Source organism: Salvia splendens, chromosome 13 (genome assembly GCF_004379255.2).
Source record: "Salvia splendens isolate huo1 chromosome 13, SspV2, whole genome shotgun sequence".
Lineage (NCBI taxonomy): Eukaryota > Viridiplantae > Streptophyta > Magnoliopsida > Lamiales > Lamiaceae > Salvia > Salvia splendens.
This window is the reverse complement of record NC_056044.1, coordinates 31,795,273-31,820,184: the sequence shown is the minus strand read 5'-3', so window position 1 is coordinate 31,820,184 and position 24,912 is coordinate 31,795,273. Positions and strand designations below refer to the sequence as shown.

Here is a 24,912-nt window from a genome sequence, read left to right as displayed (position 1 = left end):
TACTTTTTAAAATATATTCATGAAAAATTTTAATTTAATTTTTAGTAATGAAAAATTAGGCATTATCCTTATATCCAAAAGTTGTTAGTTACTAACTAATTTGCATGTCCCACAACACTAACGTAACGTAATTGCATTAATATTTGAGCATCGTTCACTTTTAATTAGGTTGCGCAATCGTAACAAGTTAGTTCATATCGTTGAAAGGAATAGAATATATCTTAAACTTTACATAATTGAAAATTAAATTTTAAGTTAAATGTGTTTTGAAACAAGGCTGATTATTCTTGCAGCAGACAGATCTAATATTTATGATAGATTCGCCATTTGTCTCCCTTCTTTAATAAAGCCAAGTATCATGCTGATCTAATAACTACACTTTTTTTTCTTGGCTAAAAAAAGAAGAATGCAAGATAATAATTACACCTTTTTTCGATGGAATTCTTTCCACACTAGTTTACTTATATATGTTTCAACTTCTACTAAAGGAAGAATTTCAATTAAACAAAATACATTTCAAGTTTAACAAATTAAATTTTTTGAAATAATTAAAACTAGGGGTGGCTGGAGGATTTCAATTCTATACTTAAAATGAATCGATCATGAGAATTTTATCCAGTGATTAATTTAGACTTTTCCACAATGCTAAAAATGCAAATATTCCCTTATATTGTTATTTTTTAAGTATGGCGATTGAAGAAGTATGTAGTTGAAAGAATGGACTCTCTAGCTAGTTAATGTTATAAAGCTCAAAAGGTGAAATCAAACTCTAGTGAGAGCCATATGCATTCATGTTGTAAAGTTCAAAGATAACACCAAAGGTGGTGGGCAAGATGATTGTAGTTCACTCAAACTCAAGTTGATAAATTCTTAGCCTTTCTGCATATTCCCTTCCTTTTTCTGATCTGACCTCAATCCTCATCACCAGATTCTCCCACCATTAACTTTCTTCTCTTGTTTCTCCAAGCCAAGAATCTCTTCCCCCATCTCAGATTCTCTCTTTTCTCCACCTTTATTTACAATGCTGTTTCCCTCTTCCTCTCTCATCATCTCTCTTAGTCCCTTTCACCATTACAAATTTTTACAACCTTCTCTTCAACCTGGAAATACCTCATGTCTTCCTCAAATGTTAACCACCTTGCCCAGCCTTGCATTTATGGTATGTATTTCTCCTTTTGTCCTAACTAACTTAACAAATTTTGCCTTTTTCCACAATTCCCACATGATATTTTTGTTTTGAGGGATGTATTTTGCTTCTGCTTGCCTCAAGATTATCCCTTTTTGCCAATTTATTTATGCCCCTATTCATATTTATATCAGTTATGCATCAAGAAGGTTGTTTCTGTATAATCTGGATTATTGTTGTGTCATAACTATGTGTAAGGGCTATTTATTGTTGCAATTTGATCTTGTGCTTAGTTTAGTTTTCAATTTTGTTGATGTTTGGGCTACTTTAAGCAGGGAATATCGTCTCTTCATACGGAGAGAGGAAGTCTCGCCTTATGAGATGGCTGAGCAAGGTTTTCCAAGGTGGAGGTAGTAGAAGGAGAGCTGCAACGGGCGTGCAACAGCCCGGTGATGGAAATGTCATCTTACGCGCCCCAACTAGATCTTCGGTATTGATCCCTCTGTCTCTATATATGCCTTATGTTCATCTTTCAAGGTTGAATTTTCATCACTACATTGTCAGCTGTTGGAATATTATACTTTAGTGATTGTTTTTGTGTTCTATCTTAAGATTTTGAATTTAAAAGTGTGGTTTGAAGATAGGTGGAATATATTCCTCATATTAATATATCAATAGAGATGTTTCAAATTGGTATCATATACTTATCCTACTTTAGAGAATTTTTTTATCTTCTGAGATTTTCTTATCTTAAATCCAACTGAGTTGTCAACTGCATTATCCCAAAGAAAGAAAAGTAGATCTTGGATGGATCTAAACCACACATAGTATTGGAGAACAGAAAAAGAACTAATTAGTGCTTAATTATTATATGATCCTTCCTTTTGTTGTTATAATTCTGTATTACTATTATCTATGATAATTGCATATTGCATTATTCTACAAAGTTTGAATTTACATGGCTTGATCGAAAACATAGAAATGGAAAGTTCATTGACAACGAATGGACAGTGTTCGATTGTTAAACTTGTGCTGGTTGGAACTGCAGGATGACAGGTCTCGGGCCAATAAAGAGAAAGAGGAATTAGACCGCGCAGTAGCTCTCTCTTTGAACGAAGATCTAAGCAAACCGAATGGTAATATCGTCTTGTTGTCATCCTCAACAGCAACTACATAATAAGTGATATCTAAGGTGATGGACTTAACTGTGCAGGATATAGATGGAGAACAGCCAACGATGAAGATCTAGCGAGGACACTTCACGACAGTTTAAACTCAGCCCCGTATAACCCTCAGTATGGCCCTAGAGACTATTGTCCAGAGGCCTATAGGTACTTTTTTTACACATTTTTGCCAAGAGATCTTGAAAATTTCTTCACAAATTTCTAGTTTTTCTTGTCAATGATGCATTGATCTTTTGCAGAAAGTGTGGAGGGTGCGAACGTGAAATCGTGCAGGGGAACTATCTCGGATGCATGGGGACATTTTTTCATCCCGAGTGCTTCTGCTGCTTCGCGTGTGGTCACCCTATTACTGAGCTTGAGGTAGTTAGGCCCTTTGGTCTTTAGTTACAACTGCTCTAGATATGAATCGAACGTTATTATCGAACCTTTTTTAATATGCAATTCTTTTTTTGTAGTATAGTTCTCTTTGTCAGGAAAAGACACATACCACAAGTCTTGCTTCAAGGAGCTCACTCATCCAAAATGTGAAGTCTGTCATCAGTTTGTAAGTAACATCATCCATTTATTTAACTCCCAATCATTGAAATCCTATTATTCACATTGATTTGCTACTGTCCATTAAATCTGCAGATTCCCACTAATGGAGCTGGCTTGATAGAATACAGATGCCACCCGTTCTGGTCTCAAAAGTACTGTCCTTCACACGAACACGACAACACAGCTAGGTGTTGCAGTTGCGAACGTTTGGAGGTATATTTTTTTTTTCATTTCAACCATAGGATGAAAATCTGTAATTTACAGTTTTTGTTGTTTCAAGTCATGGAATACTAGATACATATCGCTGGGAGATAGTCGTAGCATATGCTTGGAGTGTATGGAGTCGGCTATCATGGACACCGGTGACTGTCAGCCGTTGTACCATGCAATTAGGGACTACTATGAGGGACTGAACATGAGGATTGATCAACAAATTCCAATGCTTCTTGTTGAAAGAATAGCCCTTAACGAGGCCATTGAGGGCGAGAAGCATGTAAGTATTTTCTCCATATCCATTTTATTGTATTGTTGATTACTTTTATTTATACGAATCACTACCATTTTGCAGGGCTATCATCACATGCCGGAAACAAGAGGCTTATGCTTATCCGAAGAGCAAACTGTTACTAGTGTAAGCTCTTCTCTAGTACTAGCATTGGATCATTCTTTCCTTCAACAGAACTTTTATTAGGCTGTTTGTTACAAATTCTGTGTCGTACGACCAATATTCAGGTGTCGAGAAGGCCAAGAATGGAGCGGTGTGGACTAGTGGGAATGAGGACACAACTGCAGAAGCTGGTTAGGAGGTGTGATGTTACAGCCATTCTGGTTTTGTATGGCCTTCCAAGGTAACTACTATCTAGCTAGATCTCGGGTTTGCAACGTTGAATGTGTCTAACCAATTCTTGCTGCAGGTTGCTGACCGGAGCAATCCTTGCGCATGAGTTGATGCACGGATGGCTACGTCTCAATGGTAAAGATCCGAGCCATTAAAATGGTGTCTCACTTCACATAAATGATGGTTTGTACGCGCCTTCTATGTTAAATAAGTCATTCCACTTATGGCATCGTGCAGGCTACCGCCATCTGAGGCACGAGGTGGAAGAAGGTATCTGTCAAGTGCTCGCGCGCCTATGGCTGGAGTCAGAGGTATTGAGCATACCATCCACCACCTTTACAGCTTCGTCTTCCTCATCATCATCATCGTCATATTCTCCTTGGTCAGCATCCAAGAAGGGAGGTAAGTCGACTGTCGAGAACAAGCTAGGCGAGTTTTTCATGCATCAGATCGCCCACGATGCCTCTCCAGCGTACGGAGGGGGTTACAGGGCCGCCATGGCGGCCGTGAATAGGTATGGTCTACGACGTACGTTGGACCATATTCGACTCACGGGAACCTTCCCGGAGTAGTGAGTTGAGATGGAAAGAGGAGGTTCTCAAAAGATTGAGTTGATCATATATTAGTGGATCATATGATCTATTCATACAACTTCAAATGTGAATGCATAGTGTTATGTATGAAAATGAGGGGAATAAATTTTTTTTTGTTTGTTTCAAAAATTGTGGTCTTCAGATATTCTTCCTTATATTGACCTGTTTTGAGTTTGTTTTATAAGATTGGCTAAATAAGAAATTTTGTGTTTTATTTAGAACTGTAAATTGATTTTGTAAAATCCTAAATAATTGATTTTGTAAAATCTTGCCATATACCATTTGAATCGCCCTTGGGCAATGTGATTTTATAAATAATAATCGCTCTCTCTTTTTCCCTTTGCATCAATGTGAATTCTTAGCATAAAGAAAAATGGATAAATAACATCATTCTCTCTTTCTATGCATAAGTATGTTGATTAGGTAAAAGTGATCATCCTCGCAAATTGCATTGCGCATCTTCATCCTTTAATTGAAACCAAATTTTTAAAGAAACACTAACCAAAAACCAGAACTTCAATTATTGGTTAAAAACAACGGACTTGATTAGTTCGACAACACCCCTAAATGTTTCAATAGTTTGTTCTTGCATAACTCAACTGGTTTTCCAATTAGTTTTACTTAAGAAATTATCTCCAACTAATTCTTTTGCCAAACAAAAATCTAACCATTTTGGATAGCCAATATTTAGTGAGTGTTGGGATATTACCTATTTCTAGGAAATAACTAGATTCTCATTTAACTTGATTCAAAGAGTACTTCCCCAGTTTGTTGTACCAATCGAAACCAAACGTAAATACTGCAATTTACTGATAATGGCTGTTCAAACTATAAAAAAGCTCAGAGATAAGCAAATTCTTTCACAATAGGAAGGTAAATAGAAATAAAAATCCAATCTTTATATTCAAAATGATAGGACAAAGTAAATAACAATACTACATGATGAAATCAAACCAATAAAAATCTCTTCAACAACTACTTCTCAGACGAATTTGGTCCCCTCTTCTTTCCAAAGCCAACAACTGCAACAAATACACCAATAGCAGCTTATGAATTTGGTCCCCTCTTCTTTCCGCATATCAATTCATTCATAATGATACATATCTAATCAGACACATCACTGAAACTAGGGTTCAAATTCCAATCCTATAATCCCCAATTCAGAAGAAAAAATCAAACAAATAAAATCATGCTAAATGTAAACAATATGTTACGATCCGAGCTCGTAGCTTCCCTATCTTAGCTCGCCACTGCCGAACTCAGTGACTTCTTCGCGGTCTTCCTATCTTAACTCGCCACTGCCGAACTCAGTGACTTCTTCGCGGTCTTCCTATCTTAGCTCGTCACTGCCGAACTCAGTGACTTCCTCGCGGTCTTCCTATCTTCGCTCGTCACTGCCGAACTCAGTGACTTCTTCTCGGTCTCCCTCTCTTAGTTCGGCATTGCCGAACTCAGCGATAATACGCAAAGCAACTCTTGAATGAACAATCGAGGATCGTATTATTGAATCAACAAGAAGTTTACACGATAGAAACAATCAAACGAAGAGGAGGAACTAGATCCACGATCTAAGCTCCGATTTACAATTCAACACTATACTCAACATAACCGAAAGAAATAAGCAACTCCTCTACTTATACTGTTCATCTTAGCTCACTTAACTAACTAACAGCCACGTGCTCGACTCTTATTGGCTGCAACACGTCATATCTCACGTGATGATTGCCAGCTGGCTTGAGTTAGTTACACAGCAACTAACTCCTACTTAACTCCCAACTTCCAACGACTTCCTTTATAGCTCGCTATCTTGTGTTGCATGCATTTTACGCATGAATGATCATGCATGCAACAATACCCCCGACTTAAGGTTCCTTGTCCTCAAGGAACCAAGGGAAACGCTCGGTGATCACGTCCGCGAATTCCCAAGAAGCATCGGCAGGGGATCTATCTTTCCAATGGATCAGCCATTTTGTAGCCGCTTGATTGTGTCGCTTCACCATTTTTCTATCCAGAATCGCTTGTGGTATAGCATCATTGATATGAGATGTAGATGGTAGATCTGAAATAGGCCCGAGAGGAGGTGCAGCGGGCTTCAGTAATGAAACATGAAAGACATCATGTATAGCAGCTGATGAGGGTAAATTCAGCTTATAAGCTACCTTCCCCATTCTATCCACGATCTGATATGGTCCAAAAAACTTAGCTTCGAACTTGTGGTGTTTGCCCCGAATAGATTTCTGCCTATAGTCTTGAAGCTTCAGCCAAACCCAATCACCAATCTGAAACTCTCTGTCAAAACGATGAAGATCAGCTTGTTTCTTCATTCTTGCTGCAGCTTTCTCAATATTTTTCTTTAATATGACAATCATCTCCTCTCTATCTCTCAAAGCAATGTCTATAGCTTCAATATCTGAATCCCCAGGTAGGTATGGGACATGTAAAGGAGGTGGAAATCCATATAATGCTTCAAAGGGAGTCATCCGAATACTCAAGTGATAAGTAGTGTTGTACCAATATTCGGCTAATCCCAGCCATTGAACCCAAGAGTGTGGTTTCTCTCCCATAGAGCATCGCAAATAACATTGTAAACATCTATTAACAACCTCAGATTGTCCATCGGTCTCAGGGTGATAGGCTGTAGAATATAGCAATTCCACACCCAATAAAGTCATAAACTCCTTCCAGAAAGCTCCCACAAACACAGCACCTCGATCACTCACAATTTTAGCAGGCATGCCATGTAATTTGAAAACAAAATCCATGAATATTTCTGCTACTTTCTTGGCTGTAAAAGGATGGGACAAAGCCATAAAATGAGCATACTTACTCAACCGATCTACCACCACAAATATAGTGTCTTTTCCATGCGAAGTAGGTAAAGCCTCTATGAAATCCATAGTGATATCAGTAAAAATTGCAGCAGGCATAGGCAGGGGTTGAAGTAATCCAGCCGGGGAAGTAGTGCTTGGTTTATATCTTTGGCAAGTCACACACATCCTCACAAATTCTTTAACATCCTTCATCATCTTAGGCCAATAACACAAGGCAGAGATCCTCTTGTAAGTTCCCAACACACCCGAATGGCCAGCTGTTGCAGACTCATGGAATATAGTTAGAATTTTGGCCTTCAAGAATACATCATTTCCAACTACAAGTCTGCCATTTCTCCTTAACTCACCATTTTTCCAGCTAAATTTAGGGTGAGAAGTAGTATCAGTCTGTTTTGCATTCAAAATTAATTGAATTTGTTGATCTGCTTTCCAAGATTCCTTAATCTGCTCAATTAATTCCAAGGGAATTATAAGAGAAGTTAGGGCAAATATCATAGATTCAGGCACCCTAGATAAGGCATCAGCCACTGCATTATCACATCCTTTCTTGTACCTTATCTCATAATCGAATTGCATAAGTTTTGTCATCCAAGCTTGTTGAGTTGGAGTTGTCAACTTCTGCTCAACCAAATATTTGAGGCTCTGATGATCAGTTAGGATTATAAACCTCCTACATTGCAGGTAGTAATACCATTTTTTTACTGCCATCAAGATAGCCAAGAGTTCTTTTTCATACACAGACAGGGCTTGATGTTTAGGAGTTAAGGCTTTGCTGATAAAAGCTATAGGATGTTTCTCCTGCATTAGTACAGCACCAATACCCACTCCAGATGCGTCTGTTTCAACTACAAATTCCTTGGAGAAATCGGGTAAAGCTAAAACTGGTGCAGATATCATAGCACTCTTTAATTTATCAAAAGCTTCTTGTGCTTCCTCAGGCCAACTAAATGCAGCACCTTTTGTCACCTCTATCAATGGTTTAGCAATGACTCCATAATTGTATACAAATCGCCTATAATATCCAGTTAAACCCAAGAAGCTTCTAACATGTTTAATCGTTTTTGGTCTTGGCCAATTCTTAACCGCTGCTATCTTGGCTTCATCAGTAGCAACACCATCAGCAGAAATGACATGTCCCAAGTATTCCACCCTTCTACACCCAAAACTACATTTAGACTTCTTAGCTAGAAGGCTGTGCTGCTTCATTAAGTTCATCACAGCCTTCAAGTGAAACTCATGGTCTTCCTTATTTTTGCTATAGATCAAGATGTCATCAAGAAAACCAAAATAAATTTCCTCAAATGCTCTCTGAAGACAGAATTCATCAAGTTTTGAAAGGTGGCCGGAGCATTTGTTAATCCAAATGGCATCACTAAAAATTCATAGTGACCGGAGTGAGTTTTGAAGGCTGTTTTATGGATGTCCTCCAGCCTCATTCGAACTTGCCAATAGCCAGACCGTAGATCAATTTTAGAAAACCAAGTAGCCCCACCCAACTCATCCAAAAGCTCCTCAATAACCGGTATAGGATATTTATCCTTAACCGTGATAGCATTTAAAGCTCTATAATCCACACACATGCGCCATGATGAGTCCTTCTTCTTGACTAAAACAATAGGGCTAGCAAAGGAACTCTCACTATGCCTTATAACTCCAGATTTCAGCATTTCATCAATCATAGTTTCAATGATATCTTTCTGTTTGGAAGCATATTTATAGGGCCTTATGTTGACAGCATTAGACCCCTCTTTCAAAATGATTTTGTGATCTTGCTCCCTCGGTGGTGGTAATGAACTTGGCTCTGCAAATATGGCTTCATTCTCATCCAATATCAGTTTAAGTTCTGGCCATATTTCCTCTGTACTGATCTCATAACAGAAGGAAATTTCCTCTTCTATTGAAGGCATCAGCTGGCTGATCTTTCTTTCATTTTCATCTTTTTCTTGCAGGTTGCAGATATGTAAACAATGTAATTGATCAGATTTTGGTGACCATAGCTCTTCTTGCAACTTCACAACCGCACCAGATAATTTGAATTGCATAGTCAGCTTGTTGAAATCCCATGTAATCTCACCCAAGGTAGACAACCAAGCACCACCCAATATCAAATCATAAGTTTCTAAATGAATAAGATAGACCTCAGCTTGAAATGTTGCTCCCTGCATTTCCCACTCAAGGCTACTACATTTCTGATTGCATTGCAGTAGTTGTCCATTAGCAACCTCTACAGCCTTAGAGCTCACTGCAGTGAGTTCACACTTAATCTTTTTAGCTACTCTGGAACTCAAGAAGTTATGAGTACTCCCAGTATCAATTAAGATCTTTAAAGCCTTTTTCTGACAGATTCCCCTAATCCTCATCAGTTGAGGTCCATTCTTACCCCAAACAGCATGTAAAGACAGCTGGAGATCCGGTTCTTCACCAGCCCTTGTTTCATCTGCCAAATCTGCTTGTTCCTCACTTTCTGCTGTGTCTCCCAGCTCAATCAGTTGTATAACATAAAATTTCCTCTTAGAACATTGATGATTAGGAGTGAATTTTTCAGTGCACCAGAAACACTCCTTCCTAGCTCTTTTTTCATCCATTTCTTTGGGTGATAGATTAGTGCTAGCTCTAACACCACCCAAATGATTAGGCTCCTTATTACCTCCACTCCAATTGTTAGTATTCACCACAGGTTTAGTATTAGTGGTGACTGCCAGGGGCTTACTACTCGAGTAATAACTGCTATTAGAATACACATTACTCTGCATCACCTTAGGCTTAATTCCTAAAGCCTTCACAGTTAGTTCTTGCAATTTAGCTAATGAGTAAGCCTCAGCCAAGCTCTTAGGTTTAAACATTCTCACTGGCATTTGTAGTTCATCAATAAGTCCAGATAAGAAAAAACTAAGTGCTTGATCCTCTCTTATATTAGCTCTCGGATACAACTCATCAAAAGTATCCATGTATGATTGTAGCGTACCTTTTTGTTTGAGATTCCTCAGATCTGCAAGCGGATCCTCAAAAGCATGAGCTCCAAAGCGAGCTGCTACGCACGAGATGTAATATCTCCAATCAACATACGCCTCATTTCCATGTAGAGTCAAAAATCCTCTATGCCATTGGAGAGCTTTTCCTTCCATATGAATTGCTGCTACCTTTACTTTCTCCGCCTCTGGTACCCTTGCTACTTGAAAAAAATATTCCGCTCTCATCATCCAACCTTCAAATCCTTCACCATCAAATTTAGGAAACTCATATCGAGTAGATCTTCCCCAATCTGATTTTCCTTCGCTACTTCCTTCACCATTATCCATTGCTGCGTTGTTTTTCTGATTCTGCAAATTAATCGTAGCGATTGCTTGCCTCAATTCCAAAATTTGGATTTCCTGCTCATGAATGACTTGATCACGCTCACTTAACTTCTGATCCATCAATTCCGCCATTTTCTTCTCCATTTCAGCGCCTCGCGTCACCGTTCCAGTTTCCGGAGATCGACTGCTTTGATACCACTTGTTACGATCCGAGCTCGTAGCTTCCCTATCTTAGCTCGCCACTGCCGAACTCAGTGACTTCTTCGCGGTCTTCCTATCTTAACTCGCCACTGCCGAACTCAGTGACTTCTTCGCGGTCTTCCTATCTTAGCTCGTCACTGCCGAACTCAGTGACTTCCTCGCGGTCTTCCTATCTTCGCTCGTCACTGCCGAACTCAGTGACTTCTTCTCGGTCTCCCTCTCTTAGTTCGGCATTGCCGAACTCAGCGATAATACGCAAAGCAACTCTTGAATGAACAATCGAGGATCGTATTATTGAATCAACAAGAAGTTTACACGATAGAAACAATCAAACGAAGAGGAGGAACTAGATCCACGATCTAAGCTCCGATTTACAATTCAACACTATACTCAACATAACCGAAAGAAATAAGCAACTCCTCTACTTATACTGTTCATCTTAGCTCACTTAACTAACTAACAGCCACGTGCTCGACTCTTATTGGCTGCAACACGTCATATCTCACGTGATGATTGCCAGCTGGCTTGAGTTAGTTACACAGCAACTAACTCCTACTTAACTCCCAACTTCCAACGACTTCCTTTATAGCTCGCTATCTTGTGTTGCATGCATTTTACGCATGAATGATCATGCATGCAACACAAAACATTATGGTAAATTCAATAAAACACAATTAGGTCATAATGCAACAGAATTCTAGCAAAAAAACACACAAGAGAAGAGTGAGGTTACCGGCGGTGACGAAACGGCGATTGTACTGCATCCGCTTGTGAGCTCGGCCGCGCGGCTTTTTCTTCTTGTCCTGCTTCGCCGCCTTGGGCGTCTGCCCTCTCACCTTACCGGCACGTGCCAACGAACCGTGAACCTTACCCATGATTGATTCGATGAATCAAGAGGAAGGGTAGCAGCAACGGGAGAGGTTACAGTGAAGGTTAGGGTTATCATGATATATAAATATAATATTAATTGGGGATTTTTTCCATAGAATGAAAGCCCAGTGGATTTTGTTACTACAGCCTTTTGCCCAATCTTTTACCAATTTATATATTGAAATGGCTGGGCTTTTTAATCTAGTCCCTCGGTCCATTAAAAATGATTCTCATAGTAGACGACATGAAGTAATATGTGATTAAAATATATTTAATAAAAAAAGAGATTTGCCAAAAAAAAAAATTTACAATAAATAGATAGAGATTAATTTTGATGGACGAACCAAAATGAGACTATTTGTTGTTGATCGAGGGAATATTTGATTATTGCTATTACTTAAGAGTGGGGATGCAGCTCGTTCCAGAACCGCCGATTCCGAACAAGGGAAATGAAAACGGAAGTAGATTCACAGATTCGGTTTTGAAACGACGAATCCAGTTTCAGTTTTAAATCGAGGGCTTTGGTCGATTTTAGCCAACTTGTTCTGATTTTTAGTTTTTTCAAGATTTTTCCTGATTATTTTTTTTTATCATGGTTTTTTCCCAAAATAGGCTGTTGATTTGGTTCCAAAAATTCTTGAAATGGAATCAAATCGGTTGAATTGGTACAGCCAATTTCAGTTCAACACATTAAAACATTTGTGGTACCAAATTAGAACCGCAAGTTCAGTTTCAAATTGAATCGACAGTTTTAATTGAATCATACATTCCTATGTAAGTAGTGAAATCCTTTTACCTAACTAAAAATTTAAATCTACACGACTTCGACGTACATTTAGAAACTAGCCCATATTAGGAACTACAGAGTCAAGTTCTTTGATTTTGACATTTCCTACTTAAAAAAAATTAAGATACATAGGGGATGTCAATCGGGTCAGCCCAGCGGATTTCGGGTCAATCGGGTTGTGATTTTTCGGGTTATAAAAGTTCAACCCTAACCCTAAAAGCTCGGGTTTCGGGCTAGCCCAACAGGTTAATCGAGTTGCTACCGATAAAATTAATATACGATCAATCCAATAAATAATTATGAAAATTAGTTTTATTTATAAAAATGTAAAACATTTAATTATGATAAATTTGATAATTTGAGATATATGCTTAAACTCAAACATAAACATGAACAAATATTAATATTTGAGATTTGTGCAAAATGAAGTATAAACATATTTCAAGAAAATTTAAAGCATGTTTTAGAAATTTGTATATATTTTTTAGTGAATTTGAAGTTTCTAATTTATTTATCTATTATTATATTAATAAAAATTTAATATATCATTTGTATATTTAATATAAAATTGAAAGTTATTTTCGTAGTTATATATATTATAAAAATAATCAATAAAGTGACGAATTATGAGTTAAACAAATAGAATAATAGAAATTTTATCGGCTTTTTGGGCCAGCCTATCGGATTTTCGGGTCTGGTCCTAACGGTTTGTGGGTTAATCGGGTGCGAGGTAATCGGGTTGTAATTTTATCGGACTATAAATTTTCAACCATAACCCTATAAATTTAGCGGGTTATTCGGGTCAGCCAACGAGTTGCGGGCTGCACTGACATCCCTGGTACTAGTATTACTAATATTTTTGAAAATATAGATCTTACTCCCTCCGTCCGCCATTAGGAGTCTCATTCATGAGGGCATGTGTTTTAAGAAATGTTAAGAAAAAGGGGTGGAAAAAAGTTAGTGGAATATGAGTCTCACTTGTATATATTAGTTTTAAATGAAATGTGAGTGGAATGAGTTAGTGGAAGGTGGGACCCTATTACCATTTATGATAAAAGTGAACCGGGACTCTTATTTGCGGACTGACTAAAATGGAAAAAACGGGACTCCTATTCGCGGACGGAGGGAGTATTTGTGTTGCCCACAGTGCATCTCGAAAAGAAGGTTCTTTTTTTTTGCTTTGAATCGTAATTGGTAACTAAGTTCCTGTATTCATATAACTTGGACATTTTGCATCAGTCAATCAATAGAGCCCATGCTACACGCCCAATCGATTCATGTTTCCATATTTACACTTGTTTTTTCAACTTGAGATTGAACAACGACAAACATGGGTTGTTTCCCTTTTAAGTCGCTATAGAATAAATGAAACCTGAAAACTACATACTCTAAATTAATTTCCAACGATACCTTCGATTTGTTCATTATGATTTTCGTGCTAATTACTTAACGACATTGATTTCTCTCATAATGAAATTTACAAAATATTTTTAGTTACAACTCACCACTCAAATATTTGAAATTACTTAAACTCCAAAGTCCAAACCTATTGATTAATTTAAGGAAAATGACTTAACAACTAGTAGAATTTCATCGTCCAAAAATGCTCTCATGCTTTTTGATAGAAATTCATGGGTTCCATCCTAAAACCAATTGGTGATAGGAAGAGGGGCCCATGAGACTTATATACTAGTTTCAGTTTTCTCTAAGAGGAGGGGCTCATGAGACTTATATACTTAATTTAAGGAAAATGACTTAACAACTAGTAGAATTTCATCGTCCAAAAATGCTCTTATGCTTTTTGATAGAAATCCATGGGTTCCATCCTAAAACCAATTGGTGATAGGAGGTCCAAAAATGCTCTTATGCTTTTTGATAGAAATCCATGGGTTCCATCCTAAAACCAATTGGTGATAGGAAGAGGGGCCCATGAGACTTATATACTAGTTTCAGTTTTCTCTAGGAGGAGGGGCCCATGAGACTTATATACTAGTTTTCAAGGTTCACCTTGGAGGGGTTGGACTTTTTTCTAATCGATTGGACAATCGGCCCAATTTTTTTTCGATCGGTTGGACCACTTGGCCCTAATTTTAGCCCAGTTATACTGTTGGGTCAGTCATTTTTTTCGGTTTCAGCCCAGATATACTGCTGGGTCAGTTAAATATGACCCACAGTCGGTGACCCGCTCTGATACCATGATAGAAATCCATGGGTTTCATCCTAAAACCAATTGGTGATAGGAGGAGGGGCCCATGAGACTTATTTACTAGTTTCAGTTTTCTCTTGACACCGATGTGGGACAGTTATATGTTATATTTTTAGTTTCAATTGCCAACACTTTTTTATTCTAAATTCGAATTTCATACCGAAATTGAATAATATTATTTGTTCATAACCTCTATTGTATATATAGATAAAACATTAGTATAAGTAGAAGGGTTCGTCATGGACATCCGATATCAATACCAGTATTTTTGCTTTGGACCAGATTTTCATAGAGTTATTTTTAAGTCACAGTCAAAAAAATCTTATACTACTAACTACAAATGGGATGAATTTGCACCCAATCATATTAAATTCATTGGAAAATCATGCGTGTTCGAGACAAATATATCTTCCTTAACTTGTAGTTTGACTAACATGGCCTTTTCTATAGAAGCATCTATCTACTTTTTCGTTTTGTAAAAAACAAATTTGAAAATATATAACCAATTTGGTCCCAACCATACTCCATTTATCCTTTGTCGTTATGTTTGCATCTATTACACGATGTTCTTTGTATTAACATTTTGGCTGATATATAGTATTATTATCATATACTCCATATACAAAGTCTTTTTAATCTAAAGTTTTGCTATTTTACAAGACGAATTATTCGACGAAAATATGCTATATTTACTTCCGAGAAATTTAGTGCCAATATTTGGCTAAAATTTGCTATTAATTTCTTAGTAATACAGAAATTGAAAATTATTTCCAATTGATCACTTTTTGGGGCGAGTTGAATTCAAACGTGCACTTCGATCGGACTTTAGAAAAACTTTAATTACCTTTAGTTTGAATTCAAACACACACCTATATATATGTAAATATGTAGCTGAAGTTTACAAAAGTTCAATATTATCTTCTAATTATTCCTCTTAGCATATACATATATTTTTCTTGAAGCTGAGAAAAATTAAAGAGCCATGTTTAACAAACAAGTAAAATGCTTGATTTTGTTTCTCATATCTTTTATTGCCATCAATCATCACATTCAGAGCTCTCAAGCCACAGCTGCTGTTCTTAATTATCAACAGAGTAAGTCTCTTTACATACATGTGTGCAGTTAGTTAACTCTTTATGTGTCGGGCCTGAAACTCATGGGTAGGCCTGAATAATCCGATAGAAACATAACTAAAAATTTATAACTCGAACTACTATAAACCGAATTGCGAGTCTTGCAGAGTTGACAAAAAATAAGTAAGTTCTCATTGGGGGTTTGAGCATTTTGGTGCATCTATATTGCGTATATTAAAAAAAAAGAAGTAAGTTCTCATTATCTTTTCCTATTTAAGAGTTTCATTTTAGTTTCAAGTTAAAACTGACACTCATTTACGAGTACATTCGTTTATTTATAAATACAAAATTATCAAGAAGATATTCAGTTCAAATAATTTAATTATTTTGAACCCTTGTGTCGGGTTAGCCTGAAACCAGAAAGTTAGGGTTAGGGTTAGGGTTAGGATTGAAAATATCTAGCTGGAAAAGTTACAAACGGAATGACTCCCATAATGCATATGAATGAATAGCTAACCCGACAAGAGTAGCCCAAACTCGAGAGGATTGACACGATTAACAATTTAACATTCCTATATTAATAAACGTGGCCAAAGCTCTTCTCTCATTACTTTGGAATATTCAGGAACGTTCTCGAGCATTGGATTAGTGTGTCGTTGTTGCGATGAAGCAAATGGGGAGTGCAAAGACAAATGGGAGGGCAACTGTCAAAACAAGCTTAAATGTGTTCCATGGAAGCATCATTTTTAGTCAATTAATAGTAAATATTATTGTCAATTCCTTAAAAAAATTTATTGTCAATGAATACACATATAACACTTAGAAGAAAAAAAAATCATGATTCATTTCTCCGCAACTGATAAGCTCAGCCCAGTCTAGACCCGTTTCATTTCTCTGGTGGGCTAGTGTTGCGCCCAACTGGGTTGGGTCAACCCGGTCCAGGTGACAACTCTAGTCTCGTGAATACTACACCACTGCTACTACTGTTGTTTGTTGTCTATTGAATTTCTACAGTTACATTGTTTTGAGTGTTTTAGTTAAGATTCACTATATTTTTTCCTTACATATTTGGGTTTTTATTAAAGAGAAGTGGCCTTTTGAAAATTTAAAAAACTGACAGGATTGGTTTAGTAATTTAGGTTTTATTCACCTGCAAAAAAATTCGCACCTTATGACAAGTTAAAAGGTGAAAGGATGATGCTGAAGAAAATTCACATGCCAAAGGATATGTATATATAATGGCAGCTTTGAGTTAGGAGTTGCTCATTAAAAATGACCTACATACAATGAATGGCTTGCATAATTGATATGACACTAAATTGATGTAATTTTTCACTTCGATGTCAGCCCAAACCAAAAATAGCTAATCAATAATTAAGTAAATTAGTCTGATTAACATTTCTATGTTAATATTCCTATGGACTCGTATCAAACCATCTTGAATCTATGTTTTAATATAAAGTAAAATGCTCAAATCAAAAGAATGACAAAGTTTGAAAGCTCAACAATACAATAATTTTCACAAGCAGTCAAGAAGCTTATAACAAACAGCAAACCAACAATACAAACTTGAAGGTGTCTGAACAACAAAAAAACAGAAGATGTTAATGAGAAAACACCAAAAGAAGAAGGATAAATCTGAAGGAGTCACCTTATATACCAATCAAGATAGTATTAAAATACATTGTTATAATCAAATGATACACAACGAAAATTATGTATAGATAGAATCATAGAAAGCTAGATATTTCAAGTAATTAACATAAAGTTGCTCCCAATTGTATTTCAATCGCGGCAAAGAGATAAGCACTACTCATATCTCTTGCTTTTTATCCTCTGCATGCTTTAATTGATTATTACAAACAAGTCTATCTAGTTGAGATTCTTTCCTTCTAGCTACAATATTTCACCATGTAATAATTATGTGTTCTATGCATTATAAATGTGAATGATGTGCATTTTTAAAAATGGCAATCGCAACTTTTAGTTTTAAGGATATCCAAAAGCAAAGTTGGTGTGCTCAAAATAGTAGTATAAAAATAACATATCCTTAATTTCCAAGAAAAGATTATGAATACATTAAAAAATTATCTTACTTTGTATGATGATATATAGGCAAGAAAATTATCTAAGGGGGGCCACATAATATTTAAAATGCAAATCGAATTAATTAACTATTGCAATATGGGCTAATTAATCAAGATCACTTGAATGTGGACCTATTTTAATTATAAGACTATTTGATTGAAATGATCGATGAAATTAAAGTGAAATGCAACCACTTTAATTACATGTGGGTGTATGGCCTTAAATACAATGATATGAGAAAATGAGCTAGAAACAAAGTTGAGTCAATTCACAACTTTTGAAGATAGCTCATCACATATGTGATATGACTAGCTATCATGAAGAAAATTTCGAATTATTCAAAAAAACTTTGTGTTAATAATTTCCAATTTTATATACTATTGTGGCTCCATTCCTCAGTAAAGGGTCGTTGCATTTCAGCAATGGATAGGGGTCAAGGGCCAAAATAAAAGGATGGGATGAAAAGCTAGCAAAAATGAATCCACAAAAGAAATTTTTTTAAAAATCTACATAGATAGTTTTGGACTCCAATTTAAAAAGAAATTGAAGGAAGAAGTATTAATTTACTATCACATGTTGAATTGATCTCTTTCTTTTCTCAAATCAAATATTCTCTTTAAATATACGTCAATGGAAATAATATACCCTAAGAATAATGTGTTTTTGGATGCCCAAGAATAAAAGTTATATCTTCTTGAAATGCATGGTTTAATTTGCTTTGCATATGAAATTCAATCTAAAGGCACAAGGAACCGACCAGTTTTACACTCTATCGGAGAACATATGATTAATTAGTACTACAATATAATTTGGAGACTTATTTTAATTAATGTGGAATACTCCATTATATTAAGAAGAGATTTTTAAGGGAAAAATAAGATTAAATTAAACTAAAGCCAACCACTTTAATATCAGTGGCATCGATATTTTTTTGGGTTCTTCTTTATGATTGAGTGTTAGCATAGTCTATTTTTTGTGTTTCTAGTTTGTTGTTCTTATACTTATTTATTTCTGGTTTATTTATTGCCCTTTTTCCTCTTTTTTACCCTTTTTTCTCTTTTATTAATTGATCACCTTTAATTCGGGTTTGAGCATTTTGTATTCATAAAAAACTAACATGAAGACAAGGTCACATAGTTGAAATAATAATTGAGCCTAAGAATAATGTCTATCTTTATTATTTTTTTCTTTTTTAGAGAATTCTTTTCATTTTTACTAAAACCAGATATTCTCCTCATAGTTTCGTGGGCCACATGCACGTGTGGCGAGCGAGCCACGAGCCTTCCCTCCCCGCAAGATGTCTCATCCCACACGGGTGGTGGCCATCTCATTCCTACAAGACATGCCAACGAGCCCGCATTGTGGATGCTCTAATATCTTTATTGATCCCATGGTCATTCAAGCAACATTTGCAGTAAAAAGAATGGAGGAATTAAGAGTAAACCGTTTGAACAAGATCATGAAATTGACATCCGAATATATTACTGCTGTCTGAAAGGTGATGGATAATGTTGTGGGGGTTGGATGGGGGTAGGGGGGGGGGGGGTGGCTAGGAGATAATCCTAGATAATTGGATAAGGTTCTCACCCTGTCTGGAAACATGTATATACATCCAGATAGGTCAAAGATTGCTTTAATTAATATACCCATAATTAAAAAAATTAATTAAAGCTTCAAAGTAGTAGTTTTAGCATTATAAATTTATAATGTATATGCCTAGTTGATAGGATTCCTCATACAAATGGTTTAAGAGTAATGAAAGGTCACTTACTAGTTTATATCTCTTGTAATGGAGAATATTACTTATGATATTCCATTTTTTTGTGCATGTGTATGTGTACATCATTATTCTCATTGCTCAATATTTGGATTAAATAGTCAATCTACCGAATAAGATTATGTTAGATTAAGATCGAGGATTTGCCAGATGTAGATGTTAATGAATCATACCATTTATGGTCATTTTTCTATTAGACATTATAGTTTATAAATGCAGACTAGTACGAGTATTAATTAATTACATTTCAATTTCAGAATTATACCCTTAATCTGATGGAATATCCATTTGAACGAGATTAGACCGGAATTGGACTTATCATGTTTCGTACATACATATACAAGTTTAAGTTATGTTATAGTACCCTCTCCATATCATGTTACTTGCATTTTTCTTTTCTCATTGCCGCTTAAGGATTGAGTAATCAATGTAAGTAAATTAGTATTTTAATGTGGTGTTCGGTTTCCTAGATAAAATAGTACCAAGATATAATGTAGGATTGAATTGTGAAATTATTTTAGTTGGAGAGTGTTAGCTATGACTATTTATCATATGATTATCCATCTAATATTGAGTTATGAGATTGAATATCATGAACCAAACACACTACATATTTAATCCTGAGATACAATCTTGCAAACCGAACACCCCCTAAGTGTAATAAGAGAACACTTAATTAATAACTCTAATTTCTTAATTGAATACCCTAGTTCTTACTTAAAATATAAATAGTGCACGTAGTTTGGGACGAGGCGAAAAAAAAGTACGAGTAATATGAGATGGAGGTGGTATGAGTTTACAAAACTAAAAATGCCAAACTACCTTTCCAAGAACATTGATCATAAATGTATTTAATTCTCCTTTATTTTGTTTTTATAAAACGAATCCTTCCTTGTATATGGAACTTTGTGGATCTAATACACATACATTTCAAGGAAACATGGGTTCTTCCAAAAATATAGTACCACTAAAATTCAACTACCATGCATAGAATATATGTGCCTCCAACCCACCGAAAAAAAAAAGAATTTAGGCACAACTCCAATCCCAAAAGCATAAACCATCATTGAATTTTGACCCTTACTATTAAGCACATAAACGAACAATTTGATTTTCAACCAAGAGAGAGAAAGAGAATAAGATGAGGCTTGCAATTGTCAAATTACACAAGTGGGATCTTGTTTATGGTAACTTGGTAAGTGAGATTTCATTGAAACCGACCAATATTATATACCAATATTCGAATGAATTTGATCACAAAATGTACTCTAATATTTTATATTTTCCATCAAGACTCCATCCAAATTAACACAAAAATACCAATAAAAAAATAAAGTAGGAGATAGATAGAATAATACTTTTACCCTATCTTCTTCTCCCAAAAGAGTATCTATATATATGGGCAATAGAGCATATCATTTTCCTCACACTCACAACTTCACGTGTCCTCTCCCTCTCTATCTTCATAATTCTTCTTCTTCACCAAAATCTTTATTATCTTGTTCACACCTCCAATTTCAAGATTTATCACACTTCAAATGGAGAGAGCAAACAAGCAAGTGGGATCGTCGTCGCCCTCGTCGTTAGCAGCCGATCTGTTTGGTCCCAAAGACTCCTCAAATCCTCCGAATTCCTCCCAAGGTTACTTTGGATCAATCTTTGGGCCACAAACATCCATGGTACTCTTCATAATATCTTAAATTTATTATTTTCTAGCATCATGGAGTAATTTTTAACTAATGTTATCATGTTAGAATGTATTGAATCGTCGAATCTCCTTTAACTTTTATTCCACTTATTGTAAAAAAAGAAGTTGGTTAATTAGATTATTTATTAGTAATTGTGTGTTTATAGCGCTATAATATATATGTACAGATGGAAACATTTTTTTTCCAAGTATATTGGAAAGCCAAAGGTATTAACTACATACTCCTACTAATATTATTCTTATAAGATTTATATCCATATATGTAGATGAATGTTGTTAGGAAAAGGAAACTTGCAAGCATGGAAATCATTTAAAGAAGTTTTCCTTTTTGGATTATAAAATTTAAGAACTGCATTATATAATTTGTGAATATTCTTCCATTGAGATATTTTACTTTAGTGCAAGATTAGAGAATATTCTTGCACAACATGTATTATTGTGAAAACGATGAACACTTAACATGCTATACATTAAATTAATTCAAAAATATATTTATACTTTTTAAAAAATTTCAGGTTCCTGGAAGAGATCCTTCTCACAAAGACTACACATATGCTTATGGAAATGGCAAACAAGAAATTGCTAAAGGTTTTTTACTATACGATTAAAAAAAATATTAGTAGTTTTCTTCAAAAAGTTAATTATAAAATCAAAATATATAATTATGTGAGTGTTGCTTTTACATCAGATTATAAGAGTGTGAAAGACAATCCAGCTGAACCTTGCTACTACAATTCTTCAATTTATTACGGTGGCCAAGAAAGTTACTCTCCAACAACTAATAGTCCTCCACAAAATGTAAGTCTACTATTTATTTGTAAAATTTCAAGAATTGTGAATTTTGTTATTTTTGAAAATTAATGATAATACCAATCATTGGTGATCAGTTCAAGAAAGATGGAGGAAATGGTGAGCAAAATGACAGCAATTCTAGTTGTGCTTCTAGAGGAAACTGGTGGCAAGGTATAGGAATTTTACTTTTCCTTTTTATGCTTATTTTTATTTAATTAACAACTATTCTCGGTTTATATATGTATTTCCTTTTTTTTCACAAAAAAATCGCTGAACAATTCAATTTATAACACATTGCAGGATCTCTCTATTATTGAGGATCTAAAAATTAGGAATTTCCACTAAAAATGAGAAGGTAATTTAGAAAAAGATCTTGTTCGCTCAATTTACACTTTTATGTGGGGTATTTATCTTTTGATATTGATTGGAATGTTAATTGCTAACTTATTCTAATATGTTTGTAGGAACAGGGATGAATATATATGACCACAAGCATTATGCAGAGGAGCAGAGAATATTAGAGAAGTTTATATAAATAGATATATGTAGTTAATTAATCATGGTAACATTCTATTTCCTTTATCTTGTATTGTAGAGCATAAGTACTTCTAGTTCTACCTGGTTTATATAGCTATTACTACATATGGTAAATTACAGTTTAGCCTTGATATATCTATATAGTTGGGTATGAATGGCTAAGTCAATTTGCACTATCATATTGAATACATTAATCCACTATACAATTATACAATCTATACGCAAATTTAGAATATATTTATTTGAGAAATATTGAACAATAATTTTCAATATTTAAATGTGCTTGTATATCGTTTTCATGATATATAAAAAATGTAATCCATAATAATTAAATATCATTTTTTCTAACAAAATAGAAGATAAATATATGCATCACGCAAGAGTAAAATGCTACTACTATATATTAATGTTATAAAGGTGACTTTTTTTATTCCAGTGATAAATTACATTATTTAAAGGCTAGAAGAACTAGCTCGGGATGCACGATACATCCCATTTACATACACATAATCACAACTAGAAATCACAAATCGATCTTCTTCACCTTCTATCCCATCTCAAGGCAAAGTGTATGCTGCAAATTAAAACAAACCGATAATTAGATAAACAATGCATCTAATGCATTATTTCTTGAGAAAATAACTAATCCAATAATAAAATAATAAGGGTGATTTTTGTATGCATGTCTGTGACGACTACTCGGGTTTTAAGAAATTGTTAGTTGATAGAATATAATTATCCCACATTTTTGTTTATTTTTATGTCAAAAGAATTGACATTTTGTGTAATATTGCCAAATAATAAGGGTGATTTTTGTTTCAAGATATATTAAATTTTAAAATAAAATAGGGGTTTGAAATAGGATCGACTCACGTCCGCATTTGTAGCCGACGGGCCTATTAGCGAAGTTGCACCTCTTGGGAATGGTCAATGCCACCTCGGGCTTGACGCCGGAGCTCTTGGCTGTGTTGGAAAGCATCACGGCGCACATGCATTTGGGGTTCTGCCCCAGCCGCTTCACCTCGGCGCAGCAGCTTGCCGGAACCGCCGCGTCCGGGTCCTGCGCCGCGGAGGCGCATGGGTACAGCTTCATGGCCTCCGCGTCCGGGGTGGATTTCGGGCATTCGCCCGTTGCATCCACCGCGATCCCCGCAATGGCGAGGATTGCAAGGACGAAGAGGCATTTCACCGACACTTCCATTTTCTTGATTTTTTTTTGTTGATGATTGGTGATGTTATTTGTTGTAGTAGTGATGGTTTGTGTTGTGATGATAAGAGGTGGTTTTGGTGTGTTTATATAGTGTTGAGATTTTGGGAGGGTTTAGTTTGGAGATGCGACGAGTGGAAATCCACCATTTTAGTGGAGCACTACTTGGTAATTTTATTGAAAAATGGATTATTGAGTATGTGTCAAAAAAATGTTGGGATTTAGTGGAATCATGTTGTTGGATTTTCAGAAGTTAATTTAGTTCATGATGTAGAGTGGTGGAGAATGACTTTACTAGAAAGTCCTTTTACCTACTCTCATCACTCTTTGAAAATAGCATAGTATAGTTATGTAAAAGTTTGGGGTTGATCAATCTCATCGTCGGTCGCCTAATTAAGGTCGTAAAAGTCCATCAAATTTGATTTTGGCTTTAAGAGATCGACACTATGTGGCACAAGCGTCATCTCCTAAAGCCAAAACCAAATTTGATGGAATTTTGCAGTCCTAATTAGCCGACAATGAGATCAAGACAGCGGGTCTTTTACTTTCATCCTTCGTCCAAACCTCTGAAACTTAGATTTATTTCCATTTTTCATCCACCGTTCATAGCCAAAAACAATTGTCGCGCTACCTGTATGGCGGCGTTGATGACAACCTTCTTCATTGCTTACAACTATAAGAGTTCCATTTGCAAATATAATTTATCTAGGTCTTGTGAGGACGGATTTAAATTTTCATATTTTTTGCAATAACCGATTGTGACCAAAGTAGGATCACCAACCCAAGCCAACCAATTCATCTTTCATGGGCACACTTGACATGTTTTTATTGGATATGAAGAAGAATATTTTAGGTTGAATAGCATGATTGATAAAATATAAAAGAAAAACGATTATTTTATTGAAATGTTGGGATGAATCGAATTTTTTTTAAATATTGTTTTATAAAAGCCTCTAAACAAACCTAGCCCGGCCCAACAATGTGATCCAAGTTTAAGTCAGGTTGGGCCACTCTTTTGGACGATGGGCTCCGTTAAACCCTTTTAGTATTTTCATTATATGTCCCGCTACAAAAAAACTCGGTAACGGAAAGTCTTTAAATTTAAATTCGTTTATCCATTAAAAAAAATGTTTCGCTTTTTCATCAAACGTCCCCCAAATTTCAGCATTTTCTATAAAATATTCGATCATGAAAAGCTGATTCATCTGGTCAGAATTTATTTCTAAATAATACCACATGACTCTACTTGAAGACCATAAAA

The 24,912-nt window shown here is 35.6% G+C and overlaps 3 protein-coding genes across 4 annotated transcripts; 2 read left to right on the top strand and 1 right to left on the bottom strand.

Annotated features, from left to right (window-relative positions):
• The first annotated feature begins 815 nt into the window (after nucleotides 1–815).
• On the top strand, nucleotides 816–4,562 carry LOC121762513 (protein DA1-related 2-like). 2 transcript variants are annotated; one of them, XM_042158407.1, is made up of 13 exons: nucleotides 816–1,159; nucleotides 1,462–1,616; nucleotides 2,175–2,262; nucleotides 2,340–2,457; nucleotides 2,550–2,670; nucleotides 2,771–2,854; nucleotides 2,941–3,060; nucleotides 3,128–3,340; nucleotides 3,416–3,478; nucleotides 3,580–3,695; nucleotides 3,762–3,820; nucleotides 3,923–3,996; nucleotides 4,073–4,562. In XM_042158407.1, the coding sequence occupies exons 1-13, from the start codon at nucleotides 1,114–1,116 to the stop codon at nucleotides 4,112–4,114; spliced, it is 1,299 nt and encodes a 432-aa protein (XP_042014341.1). In that variant the 5' UTR covers nucleotides 816–1,113; the 3' UTR covers nucleotides 4,115–4,562. The 2 variants fall into 2 exon arrangements, with proteins under 2 accessions (XP_042014341.1, XP_042014340.1); XM_042158406.1 differs by having other exon boundaries at nucleotides 817–1,159; nucleotides 3,923–4,562.
• A 16,287-nt stretch (nucleotides 4,563–20,849) lies between these two features.
• LOC121762837 lies at nucleotides 20,850–22,539 on the top strand. Its single transcript, XM_042158842.1, has 6 exons — nucleotides 20,850–21,086; nucleotides 21,631–21,703; nucleotides 21,804–21,913; nucleotides 22,003–22,078; nucleotides 22,208–22,262; nucleotides 22,372–22,539. The coding sequence occupies exons 1-5, from the start codon at nucleotides 20,946–20,948 to the stop codon at nucleotides 22,222–22,224; spliced, it is 417 nt and encodes a 138-aa protein (XP_042014776.1). The 5' UTR covers nucleotides 20,850–20,945; the 3' UTR covers nucleotides 22,225–22,262; nucleotides 22,372–22,539.
• A 288-nt stretch (nucleotides 22,540–22,827) lies between these two features.
• LOC121762838 (putative lipid-transfer protein DIR1) lies at nucleotides 22,828–23,728 on the bottom strand. Its single transcript, XM_042158843.1, has 2 exons — nucleotides 23,318–23,728; nucleotides 22,828–23,018 (listed from the first exon to the last, which is right to left on the bottom strand). The coding sequence occupies exons 1-2, from the start codon at nucleotides 23,643–23,645 to the stop codon at nucleotides 23,002–23,004; spliced, it is 345 nt and encodes a 114-aa protein (XP_042014777.1). The 5' UTR covers nucleotides 23,646–23,728; the 3' UTR covers nucleotides 22,828–23,001.
• Nucleotides 23,729–24,912: the final 1,184 nt, after the last annotated feature.

Bases quoted from the DNA above. Each gene is read 5' to 3' on its own strand.
- LOC121762513 (XM_042158406.1), top strand. From the start codon at position 1,114: ATGTCTTCCTCAAATGTTAACCACCTTGCCCAGCCTTGCATTTATG. The intron at 1,617-2,174 runs GTATTGATCCCT...TTGGAACTGCAG, and splicing joins GCGCCCCAACTAGATCTTCG to GATGACAGGTCTCGGGCCAA. The intron at 2,855-2,940 runs GTAAGTAACATC...TTAAATCTGCAG, and splicing joins GTGAAGTCTGTCATCAGTTT to ATTCCCACTAATGGAGCTGG.
- LOC121762837 (XM_042158842.1), top strand. From the start codon at position 20,946: ATGGAGAGAGCAAACAAGCAAGTGGGATCGTCGTCGCCCTCGTCGTTA. The intron at 21,087-21,630 runs GTACTCTTCATA...AAAAAATTTCAG, and splicing joins TTGGGCCACAAACATCCATG to GTTCCTGGAAGAGATCCTTC. The intron at 21,914-22,002 runs GTAAGTCTACTA...ATTGGTGATCAG, and splicing joins CTAATAGTCCTCCACAAAAT to TTCAAGAAAGATGGAGGAAA.
- LOC121762838 (XM_042158843.1), bottom strand. From the start codon at position 23,645: ATGGAAGTGTCGGTGAAATGCCTCTTCGTCCTTGCAATCCTCGCCATT.